Genomic DNA, 12,062 nt, shown 5'->3' with positions numbered 1-12,062 from the left:
TTTGTGAGAAGACGTGACAAAGAAACTGCAGGTCATTTAAAGTCCTTGAGTGAAATGGATTATTTTAATGGCCTATTTAAAAAATTACACAAGAGTTAAAGATCCCGTTTAACTTTTTTATATAATTAACTGTTAATTAAAAAATCCATTAGTCTGTTTAGATATTAGATTTTTTTATTTAAAATGTTTAGAAATTAGGAAATCTATAAACTCATGATCCATTTGTGAGATTTAAAGTTTTTGTTTGAGCTTTTATTTAGTGAATCATTAAATCAACTGTTTATTTAGAACATTTTAAAATATACAAATTATTAAGTAGCATCAAACTAATCATAATTATAAGTATAAATATATAAATTATACCATAAAATATAATTAAAAATTAAGTAATAAAAGTGTAGTTATTCGTTGCTGATAGCAGCTAGCTGTAGCATTTCCTGTGCAGCCTGGATCACTTCCTGCAGAAATACATAATATTTAACACAAATCTAGAAGTCAGCGACCCACTTTGGTCTCGGTCCTGCTCCGTTCAGCTGTTGGCTCATGAGTCAAGTCAGAATTAAACCCTGATTCTCCAAACATGACCAGTTCCACAGAACCCCACGTTAGAGGATCTGGACTGGCCCTTTAAATACCATAAAGGTGTGGAAGGTATGTGCTGTCATGTTCGCAGCAAAGTGTGTGTGTGTGTGTGCGTGTGTGTGTGTGTGTGTGTGTGTGTGTGTGTGTGTGTGTGTGTGTGTGTATGTGTGTGAGAATGTATGTGTGTGTGTGTGAGATGGGGGGTGGGGGTTAATATGAGAGGAAAACTTGAGCAGAGAAGAAAATCATGCATTCTTCTCAGCCTGGACAACAAATAGTAGCATTTTAAGACCCTGACATTTTTACCAAAATAAAAGTCTTTTTACAATAAAACAAAAGTTTTTGGATGTTTTGTTGTTATGTTTTGTTTTGCTCCAGCAGAACCTCACCTTTCTATTTGATCCATCCAGATGTTGCCGAACACAATCTCACACATCTGCCTGCTGACCTCGCTGCTGCTGCTCGTCTCTCCTCTCAGCTGGAGCTTCGACGACCTGACGCCAGGATGTCACCTGTATCGTAAGTTTGATCAGAGTTTGAATAAAAGGAAGCAGAAAGAACAGAATAAACAAACAAATAAACCTACAGCTAGTAAACAAGTTCATTAAACTACAACCATCGTGTGAGGATATATAATCTCTCTAGTGAAGAGGTGCCCAAAGTCGGGCCCACGGGCCAAAATTGACCCTCCGAGCTGTTTGATTTGGCCTTGATTACTCACCTGTTGTTAGATTAGATTTAAGCACACTTATTTATTTGCACACACACATTTATATTTTATCAATTAATGAAATATCCCATGAACCTTTGCTGCCCAACCATACGTCAATTTTTCTCCAAGTGCATGGAGCAAAAAATAAAAAAATAAACAAAACTAACAAAACATGGGCCACTGCACTGGCAACTGTCTTAATCACAAAAAGTAAAAGGATTTTACTTAAAAAGTATTTGCATTTCATGTCTTATTTTATTGTATTTAGCCCACAGCCATCTGATAGGTTTTCATTTTGGTTTGGGCACCCCTGCTCTAGTGCATGTGTCAAACATAAGGTCCACAGGCCAAATGTGGCCCACCACAGCATTTAATGTGGCCCGCAAGAGCTTCAAAGCTGTATTACTGTCTTCAAACAAGAAAATGCTGCTTTAAAGCTAGGCTCGGCCACAAACTACATCTCCCATAATGCATGGCAGTTATTTTACCCACGTAATGACAGCTTACCACCGCCAGGTGGAGCTAATCAGGGTTCAAAAAACAGCCATCGAAATTTGCCATGTAAAATCTACATTTAGCTGCATTTTTGCCAGCTAGGTTCGCTGCAACCCATTTGTACTGGGAAGTGGGAATTTCCCACTTACAATCTGTAGATTTAACCTGGAACGCCCCCCTACCACATAGAGTTGAGTTATTGTTTGTTAGTGGTGCTCAACTGTAGCAATGAGACGAGGAACGTGACATTTCCTGTTTAGACAAAGTTTCAGAGGTACTTCAGAGTTTCAGACATGATGGTCCTGAAATAAAAGTCAACCCACCTCAAAAAATATGTTCAAAATAACTGGTTGGATATCATGACACAGCAGGTCAGGTGAGGCTAGTTGGGACAATGATGTCATCAATTCTGCAGCTCATCTTCATGCCATGCGATCTCATCACAGCTGGGTCACCTGGACACTAATTTACACAAACACACCACAGCAGTCATAACAACCTGTTAAAAAAACCTGATGTCATGTTTGACTGAAGCCGTAAACCTGGATGTTTGTGAAAATAACTGAACCACTTCCTCTCGCCTCGCAGCCTTCAACGTGACGATCCGCAGCGACCGCCGAGGCACCTGCAAAGGCATGCACCAGGTCTACGCCTGCGTGGGTTACTGCGAGTCCAGCGCCTTCCCGTCCAGGTACTCGGTCCTGGTGGCGTCCAACTTCACGCACAACATCACCTCCGCGTCGCGGTGCTGCACCATCAGCAAGGACGCCAAGGTGAGAGGAACGGCAGGAGGGAAACAGCCTCCTCCGTGGCGTCAGACATTCTGTTCACCTCCTGTGGGTCATCTGTTTGCTTCAGGTCAAAGTTCGCCTGGACTGCCCTCGAGGTCGTCACCACGATGAAATCGAGATCCTGACGGCGAAGGCGTGTCGCTGCGACATGTGCCGCAAATCCCGCTACTGATGACGGAATAATCACCTGTTAGTTTATAAGACAAAACAAACGGACTTTATCTCATCCCTAATAACAGACCTGCGATTCTAATTTCTCTCATAAAGGTTAAATTTATTAATCTGTATAGAAATATTTGAGGGGCTGCGGTTTTGTGATCCTGAGGCTAAAGTTCAAACCCAGTTTGCATCGGGACGGTCATCCAGCGTAAAAGTTGCCAAATCTTTAAGAAGGGAGCAACTGAAAGAAAAACATGTTTATAAGTCAGGTTTCAGTGGATATGAGGGCCATGGTTCAGTAGAACAGGGAAGAGAAACAAAAAGCATCCTTGTGAGTTTGGAAGATCTAAGGACTAAAAAAAAGTTGTATTTTATTTGTTTTATTGAGAAGGGGGTCTCTGCAGTCAAGTAGGAGTTCCTTTGTGGGAGGAGTTGGCCCACCTGATTGGTCTGTTTGACTTTTGTGGGGGTAGATTACCCAAGACGTGATTGGTTGGAATGACGGCTGGGTTTAAGGAAGGTGGGGGGCAGCAGGAAGTAGCTTGATTGAATTGACCAGGAAGCGCCTATATTTCTAGATATTAATTTTAGTCATAACTTGAGACAGGAAGGTGCTTGTGACACAAAATTTGAAGTTATAAATTATATTTATAAGTTCATAAAAAAATTTATTTGAGCCATTATTCTGTTTTAAACTGTACAAATACAGTCAATAAATCATATTATTTTACTATTATCATAACTTCGTCTTAAAAGTTTCCCCACAAGAAAAGTCCGCCCACACACCAAATCCATCTATCACAATTAGGACAAACTCCGCCCACACCAACCCCGTCAATCACGATTAGGACAAACTCCGCCCACACACCAAATCCGTCTATCACAATTAGGACAAACTCCGCCCACACACCAANATTAGGACAAACTCCGCCCACACACCAAATCCGTCTATCACAATTAGGACAAACTCCGCCCACACACCAACTCGTCAATCACGGTTAGGACAAACTCCGCCCACACACCAACTCCGTCAATCACAGTTAGGACAAACTCTGCCCACACACCAAATCCATCTATCACAATTAGGACAAACTCCGCCCACACACCAACTCAGTCAATCACGGTTAAGACAAACTCCACCCACACGCCAACTCCTTCAATCACGGTTAAGACAAACTCCGCCCACACACCAACTCCGTCAATCATGGTTAGGACAAACTCCGCCCACACGCCAACTACTTTAATCAAGGTTAGGACAAACTCCGCCCACACGCCAACTCCTTCAATCACAGTCAGGACAAACTCCGCCCACACATCAACTCCACCAATTAGGGCAAACTCCATCCACAGAACAGTATGTACTGCAGAGACCCCTACTACCAAGCCATGAATCAAGCAAAAAGTTTAATAAATTCCTAAGTTTTCTCCCAATAAATACTAAAATACTAAAACAAATTTGACCTCAAACTGACCTGAACTTGATGTAAAATAAAAAAGCATTGAGTTGAAGATCTCCTAATAAAAATACAAAATAAATAAATAAAAAATAATAACACTTCTTAACAACACCTGATATCAGGGATATTAAGCTAATTATTTTCCACAGTTCTTTTCAAAGTGCTGATTATATTATATGACACAATTGCTTGCCCTACATGCAGCTGTTGGCAAACGTTTGGTGCACCACTAATGTTTCAAAATAAAACCAAAGATGAATAAAATTTCTAAAGCTTTTTGCTTAAATGAGCTGAGATTCTAAAACTATGTTAAAAACCTTTATTTTAATAAATTTCTAACCTTTTGTTTTTCCTGAATGAAAAATGTGAGTTTGTTCTTATGTAGCTTTTAAGTTTATCTGTAAATACCACCTGTCACACTGCAAACACTGATGCTTTATTACAGACTAAAGCACAAGTCATTTTTCTTAAAGTGATTCTGAGCTGTACAGAAATATATTATTACATTTTAGTCATTTTGTTGTAGAAAAATATCCCAAATGTCCACAATTTTAAATAAAATCATGATTCAGGATATTTCAGCCTTTACAAATAACCACTATTCACAAACAGAAGACCAAAGAATGTACAAAAATGTATTTATTATGAATCTGAACTGAGAAACATTTTGTTAAAAACTTATTTCTGTAAGATTGTTGGGCTTGTCAGTTAAATTAATAATAAAATAATGCACTGTACACTTTGTGATAAAGTTCTTTGTCGATAAAGTTTTATTTTGCAACTTTAAACTGGATTTTTTTCTCTTTTTTTAATTATACATCAGTCATCATGAACCTGACTTTAACTAAGAAGTTTTTTTTTCTCATTTTAAAACAGAAACACTTTTCCTAAAAAGGAAACAAAGATTAACGTTTCACCTCACTGACGACTGTCAGGGCTTGAAAACGAACGGGAACAGGTTTCTGCGGAGAGAGAAAAGGCACAAAAAGCCTGTTTTAGTGTAGAAATGAAACATGTGAATACGTCTGCAGTGCGGCTGCTGAGGCTGAACTCCATCGGTTTTTGAACAACAAAGTGGAATCTGCCTGAGAAGGTTTGGCACCTGTCACAGCAGACTTGTCTCAGGCTTGTTAATCTGTCTGTATAATGGGTGGATTTCCCCAACACTTTGTAATCTCTGACAGCTTCTTTCTTCCACATCGACACTACAAATCAGCTCTGGTTTCTGCTCTGGGGCCTCAAAGTCAATCACACAATGACATCACCGATGTCCTGCTGGGTCTGAGAGTTACCCCGCTGTGGGGAGAAGGGGCCAGTGTGTGTGTGTGTGTGTGTGTGTGTGTGTGTTACACCAACCTGGCCAGTCGCTTCAGGATCCCCGGTCTCTCCGGTGTCCTCTCCTCTTCAGGGGTCGTCTCGGGCTGCAGGAGAAATCTAAATCTGAAGAAGCTGCTGTGTGAAGCAGGACAAACCAACCAACTAGATACAAATAAAACTTTAACTTAACCTGAAATATTACGTCTTGTTCTAGTTTCTTTTCTCTAAAGTTCTGTGGAAACATCATGAAAGCCTAACATCTTGTAGCAGGTAGCTCCTGTAACGGCTTCAAATGATCGGTTAGTTTGAGGTGGATTAAAACATCAGAGGTGTCAAGTAACAAACCTAAGAAATGTAGTTTGTTACTTAAAATACTTTCTGCATAATGTGCATAAAATAAATTTCAAATAATCACGATGAGGTTATATGGTACTGAAGAAGCTGATGCTTTGATGTTCTGTAATTTCACTTCATGGCATCAATAAAGTATCATTCATTCATGTTTTACCAGTATGCATTCTTGGTGTATTCTTTGTGTATTTATTGTGTATTTGAAATATGTCTGTAATAGTCTTGTGAGTTGAGGGGGCAGATATAGTTTCTGCTTCTTTCTGCTCCATTTCATTCATGATTGTTTGTTAGCTGTTAATGTGAACTATTTATATTTATTATTGAGTGAATGGAATAAAAAAGAAATGGAAATGAAAAAATGAAAAATAATGACTTTACTATACATTACTTTTACTTTTATACTTAAAGTAACTTTAAAACCAGTATTTTTTATACACCCACTTGAGCTTTTACTTCTACTTTCCCAATTATTGTGAGCAGTTTTATGATTTTTAAATACTTTTCCTATCAGTGAAATTCATTTTTACCAGACATTTTGGTTATTTTCAACAAGTACTTCACACACCTCTGCAGCTTCTAAATAAGTATTTTCAAACTCTAGTATATAGTGTTGTCATACCTGAGATTGGTCTTGATTTTAAGACCAGTCTCAAGACCACTTTGTGATGGTCTTGGTCTTGTCTCTGTCTCCGACATTGAACTCGGGATTTTATTTCAAGACCACAACTCTGGAAATATCACTAAATAGCTTGAATGTTTTTGAATTTACTTGTTTTTCATTCAATATAAAACATACTGATTCAAATACAAAACTGACTCTTTGCTATTTATGTATTTTTGTTAGCCACCCATCCCCACCCCTGTTCACTTGCACACAGCATGCCAAAAAAAGTGAGCAGTAGTTCTCTGGGAGCGGGAGAAGATGTCTGCAAAATCTCCAATAATACAGTTTGGCTACTAAAATCATAAAGAATATGTTTGTAAAACAATATCCAGAAGAAAGCAAACATTCGCTATCTGCCTCTGTGGCAAAATTATTTTCTCGGTGATGATTGTCAAAATTAGCTCTACATATTAAGTTAGCTACATGTGTCCAGAAGACTCCATCTTTTACAGAACTGGTTTTCTTTTTTTCTGGTCTTGGTCACAACTTGGTCCAGGTTTGACACCACTGTGAAACATTAAATCCCTAAAATTGAGCAATTGTTCCCAAATTTGGGGAGTGGGGGGGGGGGGGCAGTGCCATTGCTGGGGGGGAGGTATGACTAAATTAAAAGTAATAATAAATAAATACTTGGACACTGGGGCTCCAACATAAACACAAAGACTGAGGGTTAAATAATAAAGGTGTCATATTTGATCAACAGTTACTGATAGATGGTGAATATTGTCAGTAAAAACAGGTAAACTGACACTAAAAAAGTGGTTTGTTGTTTAGTTATTTAAAAGAAGTTCTATTTGTCTTTATTGCAACCTGTCATTTATTTCAGTTTACTATCATTAATTTATTTTTTCAAAAACAAAAAGGTTAAATTATCTGTGTGACTGGGTGGAGATGTGGGACAGGGAGTTTGTGAGGGCACCAATATTTTCTGATAAACTAAAGTGGGGCCTGGCAGAGATAGTTTGGAAACCACTGACTGTCACAGACTGTCACTGGTAAGGTCTATTCAGGGGTCCTGGAGAGGAGGGTCCGTCGATAGTCGAACCTCGGATTCAGGAAGAGCAGTGTGGTTTTCGTCCTGGTCGTGGAACACTGGACCAGCTCTACACCCTCAGCAGGGTCCTGGAGGGTGCATGGGAGTTCGCCCAACCTGTCTACATGTGTTTTGTGGATTTGGAGAAGGCGTTCGACCGTGTCCCAAGGGGGGCCTTGTGGGGGGTTCTCCGGGAGTATGGGGTACCGGGCCACTTGATACGGGCTGTCAGGTCCTTGTACGACCGGTGTCAGAGTCTGGTTCGCATTGCCGGCATTAAGTCGGGCTCGTTTCCGGTGAGAGTTGGACTCCGCCAAGGCTGCCCTTTGTCACAGATTCTGTTCATTACTTTCATGGACAGAATTTCTAGGCGCAGCCGAGGTGTTGAGGGGATCCGTTTTGGTGGCCTTAGGATCGCATCTCTGCTTTTTGCGGATGATGTGGTCCTGTTGGCTTCATCGGAACGAGATCTGCAGCTCTCGCTGGAGCGGTTTGCGGCCGAGTGCGAAGCGGCCGGGATGAAGCTCAGTGCCTCCAAATCCGAGGCCATGGTCTTGAGCCGGAAAAGGGCAGAGTGCCTTCTCCGGGTCAGGGGGGTCGCCCTGTCTCAAGTGGAGGAGTTTAAGTATCTGGGGATCTTGTTCACGAATGGGGGAAGAACGGAGCGGGAGATCGACAGGCGGATTGGCGCAGCGTCTGCTGTAAAGCGGGAGCTGTACCGGTCCGTCGTGGTGAAGAGAGAGCTGAGTCAGAAAGCGAAGCTCTCGATTTACCGGTCGATCTACGTTCCTACCCTCATCTATGGTCATGAGCTTTGGGTCATGACCGAAAGAACGAGGTCCCGGATACAAGCGGCCGAAATGGGTTTCCTCCGCAGGGTGGCTGGGCTCTCCCTTAGAGGTAGGGTGAGAAGCTCGGTCATCCGGGAGGGACTCAGAGTAGAGCCGCTGCTCCTCCACGTCGAGAGGAGCCAGTTGAGGTGGCTTGGGCATCTGGTAAGGATGCCTCCTGGACGCCTCCCTGGTGAGGTATTCCGGGCACGTCCCACCGGGAGGAGGCCCCGAGGAAGACCCAGGACACGCTGGAGGGACTATGTCTCTCGGCTGGCCTGGGAACGCCTTGGAGTTCCCCCGGAGGAGCTGGAAGAAGTGGCTGGGGAGAGGGAGGTCTGGGCCTCCCTTCTGAAGCTGCTGCCCCCGCGACCCGACCCCGGATAGGCGGAAGAAAATGGATGGATGGATGGATGGATGGATGACTGTCACAGAACAGAGGTTTTGTGTTTTATTGTTGGGTTTATTTTTGTTCTGTTAATTTTGCAGACATGAAGCTTTTTAAAAACAGGAGTTTATTAAACACGTTTACTGTTTTCTCTTGAACACTTTGTCCAGAACATAATGTTCAAACTGAATCACTTTGAAAGCTTTCAGATTTGTTCTGGAACTAAAAAAAAAATCATGGATTAACATGATTTACATCATCTTTTCCACAAGAAACATGTTAATAAAAAATAACAGAGAGAAAGCAGTCCATGAGGATGAAGGGAAAGAACATAAGATGAGATGAGATGGAAGTCATGAACCCGACAGCAGCAGAGGAGGTAATTTCAGGACTTCGTTGCTAATCAAAGTTAAGCAGAAACACAAACTACTCATTCCCATTATTACCCATAATCACCCTTGTTATCCTGCCTTTGTGTGCTAAGGTTAGCCTGAGGGCTGCAGTGACGAGGAAGATGCTAAAAGCGTGTAACTATTAATAAACACATTAAAAAAACGATGAAAACAGGAGGATGGAGAATCAGAATTAAATTAATTAAAATCACTTTAAGATGAACTGGTTGACTTTTTTGGTTTGAAGCAGAAAAATCAGTTAAAAGCATCACCTCATAAGCAAGCATTGGATCTTCAGTGACCTCCTCTTGTTCTTCTTCCTCCTCCTCTTCCTCTGAGCGCTGATGATCCAAGTCCTCTTTGCTGCAGAACAGAACAGAACTTTATCGCCAGTTACATGAAACAAAGTTAAAAGAAGTTAAAAGAAAACAGAAAAAGCTGTTTTGCATGGGGCTCAAGAGGTTAATAAAACTCGTCTCAAAATTTAGGATAAAAGTAATTAAAACAGAACAAAAAATGACTAATACTGAAATAAGGGTGTAACAATACATCGATATACAATATCAATTAAATGATTAATGATTCAATTACATCAAGGCAAAATGAAAACAACCATCATATCATCGTCATTTGCTCAACGTGGATCCATTACAGACCTCTGATCATGACAGACTTTGTGACAAACACCATAACACCATCCATCAAACTGATATAAAATTGTTGCAAATAATTTGAAACAATAGCTCAGAAAACGTCATAGAAAATATAAAAAATACGACCCAAACAGAATATAACGATATCTATGCAACACCAAGAGAAACTAAACTAAACTTTTCTGCCTCCTAGAAACTCCAAGTACACAACAAAATGTATTAAAGGCTAAAAAATTATATTTTGCATTAAAAGTCCCAGTGTGTTAAACGATGTTTAACATCGAATATCTACTGTAACTTTAGTTGCTTTTAGCTATAAGCACTAAAAAAAAAAGCCAAAAAACCCCAGGATGATCCCTGAAACTCATCATTTTCAGTTCTGATATTTCATGCAGGTTAAACACAAAAGTAAAAGATCTGTCGCTTTGGGGCATCATGTTGACACACACAGGAAGCCTCTGGACTGACAGTGCATTTGTGTGTGTCTGTATGTGTGTGTTACACTGTAACCGTTGTCTGAACTTGAACCTTTGGGTTTTTTGTGCAGCATCATTGAGGAATCGTTTCCTGTGAAAAGCGGCCGCCCCTCCAGGCGCCGCCGTTTGAACGGATGTTTACACAGTTTATGAATCTGAGCGTGCACAGGTTAGGAGAAGCTTCAGTTTATATAAGTTCAAAACAAAGTAAAGCAGGAGGGGTGAAAAGAAAAAAAACTTCTTTATGTGTGAGCGCACATTTGAAATAATCATTTACGCCCAGACGACCTGACAGTCAGGCTGATTGAGGTGGCGCCCGTTTGCCTCTTCGTTTGCCTCTGTGCATTTCGTGCAAATTTCCCTTTTGGAGAACAAATGAAGGATTCTTCTGTTTCATGACAGCAGGAACCACTGGAGCGTGTTTGTGTGTAAAAAGCAAGCGTTCATCACGATAGATGTCTGAGGGCGGAGACAGGTGCCTTTCTGAGAAACTGTACGATGCTGTTAGTCGGTACGGGCAGCTCATCGATGCAGAAACACAATCTGTTGACGTTAAAATGAAAAATAGGAAACAGATGTCAGCTTCATACACCCATGTTGTTGTCAGCACATTACACCTCACTGCAATCCAATACAGAGCCAATAATGACGAGACTTTTTCAATAGTGACAGGTCTGGATATGTAGTCTCTCTTTTTTAAAGAATTACACCGTCATATTGCTTCAGGTTAAAATTCACACTCGGCTGAGATGAGAGTCAGCTTCCCTCAGTCTGAGGTCGTGGTTCTCACTTGGTAAATAGGTAGAATGCTCCTTCTGGGTCAGAGTCTTGTTCATGAGCAATGGTAGGACAGAGCAGGAGATGATTGGATGGATCAAGGTCTTGTCCTCTTGATTGTACTGGTCTGTCTACGTTCCAACCCTCGCTTGTGGTCATGAGTTTTGGATCAAGATAGAAAGAACAAGATCCTGGATACAAACAGCCAAAATAAGCTGAAATTTAGACAGGTGAGGCGCTCCGTCATCCATGGGGAGTTCAGAATAAAGCTCCTGCTCCTCTGCATCATAAGAGTCAGCAGAGGTGGTTCAAGCTAGGAGTGCACCGACTGAAGTTTTCTGGCTGATCAACGATCTTAAAGTCTTACCTGCCAATTCTGATGCTATAAAGGTCACAGTACACCTTCAATGTTCCAGTCTTATTTTATTGAAAAACATTGAACAATACAAACTTGTTTTAACTGGACATTAAGTAGACTATAACTGGACATTAAGTAGACTATAACTGGACATTAAGTAGACTAACAGCAGAACAAAAAAAAGTACAGTGGCTGATTTTCAGACCTTTAAGGAGATAGATGAGAAGCCGACCTTTTCCACTGATCTTATCCAAGTATCAACCAATCTCCCAAATTTAAGGAAACTGGTGCCGATAAATCATCAGACCAATTTATCACTGCACCTCTGGTTCAGGAATTTGATTAGGAAGCCTCATGGATGCCTCACTTTTCTGGGCATGTCCCACTTGGAAGACACCTTTGGGCAGTTCAAGGACTCGTTGAAGGGACTATATATTTTCTTTGGCCTGGGAACACCTGAGGTACCCCAGGTAGAACTGGAGAGTGTCAATGGGGAGGAGGTGGTTTAGACATTTGGTAAGGATGCCATACGGATTCGTGTGGAAAAGCCGGAAGAGGTGGCTATGGAGAAGGAAGGAAGGAAGGAAGGAAGGAAGGAAGGAAGGAAGGAAGGAAGGAAGGAAGGAA

At 41.1% G+C, this 12,062-nt stretch overlaps 2 protein-coding genes across 6 annotated transcripts in view; one reads left to right on the top strand and one right to left on the bottom strand.

Moving 5' to 3' along the window:
• The first annotated feature begins 976 nt into the window (after positions 1-976).
• Positions 977-2,763, top strand: gpha2 (glycoprotein hormone subunit alpha 2). The gene is made up of 3 exons (XM_014019039.1): positions 977-1,101; positions 2,378-2,562; positions 2,648-2,763. The coding sequence occupies exons 1-3, from the start codon at positions 993-995 to the stop codon at positions 2,750-2,752; spliced, it is 399 nt and encodes a 132-aa protein (XP_013874493.1). The 5' UTR covers positions 977-992; the 3' UTR covers positions 2,753-2,763.
• The window catches only part of majin (membrane anchored junction protein), a gene marked incomplete in the record, with an annotated part of 21,536 nt that continues 12,047 nt past the window's right edge, over positions 2,574-12,062 (bottom strand). For 2 of the 5 annotated variants that reach the window (XM_014019037.1, XM_014019036.1), the window contains 3 exon segments: positions 5,028-5,158; positions 5,553-5,617; positions 9,444-9,534. In XM_014019037.1, the coding sequence (XP_013874491.1) occupies positions 5,128-5,158; positions 5,553-5,617; positions 9,444-9,534 (187 nt within the window). 5 annotated transcript variants of the gene reach the window in all.

Source organism: Austrofundulus limnaeus, unplaced genomic scaffold (assembly GCF_001266775.1).
Source record: "Austrofundulus limnaeus strain Quisiro unplaced genomic scaffold, Austrofundulus_limnaeus-1.0 Scaffold208, whole genome shotgun sequence".
NCBI lineage: Eukaryota > Metazoa > Chordata > Actinopteri > Cyprinodontiformes > Rivulidae > Austrofundulus > Austrofundulus limnaeus.
Note: the sequence above shows the minus strand (reverse complement) of the source record. Positions and strands in the feature narration are given on the sequence as shown.

Bases quoted from the DNA above. Each gene is read 5' to 3' on its own strand.
- gpha2 (XM_014019039.1), top strand. From the start codon at position 993: ATGTTGCCGAACACAATCTCACACATCTGCCTGCTGACCTCGCTGCTG. The intron at 1,102-2,377 runs GTAAGTTTGATC...CTCGCCTCGCAG, and splicing joins GCCAGGATGTCACCTGTATC to CCTTCAACGTGACGATCCGC. The intron at 2,563-2,647 runs GTGAGAGGAACG...TGTTTGCTTCAG, and splicing joins CCATCAGCAAGGACGCCAAG to GTCAAAGTTCGCCTGGACTG.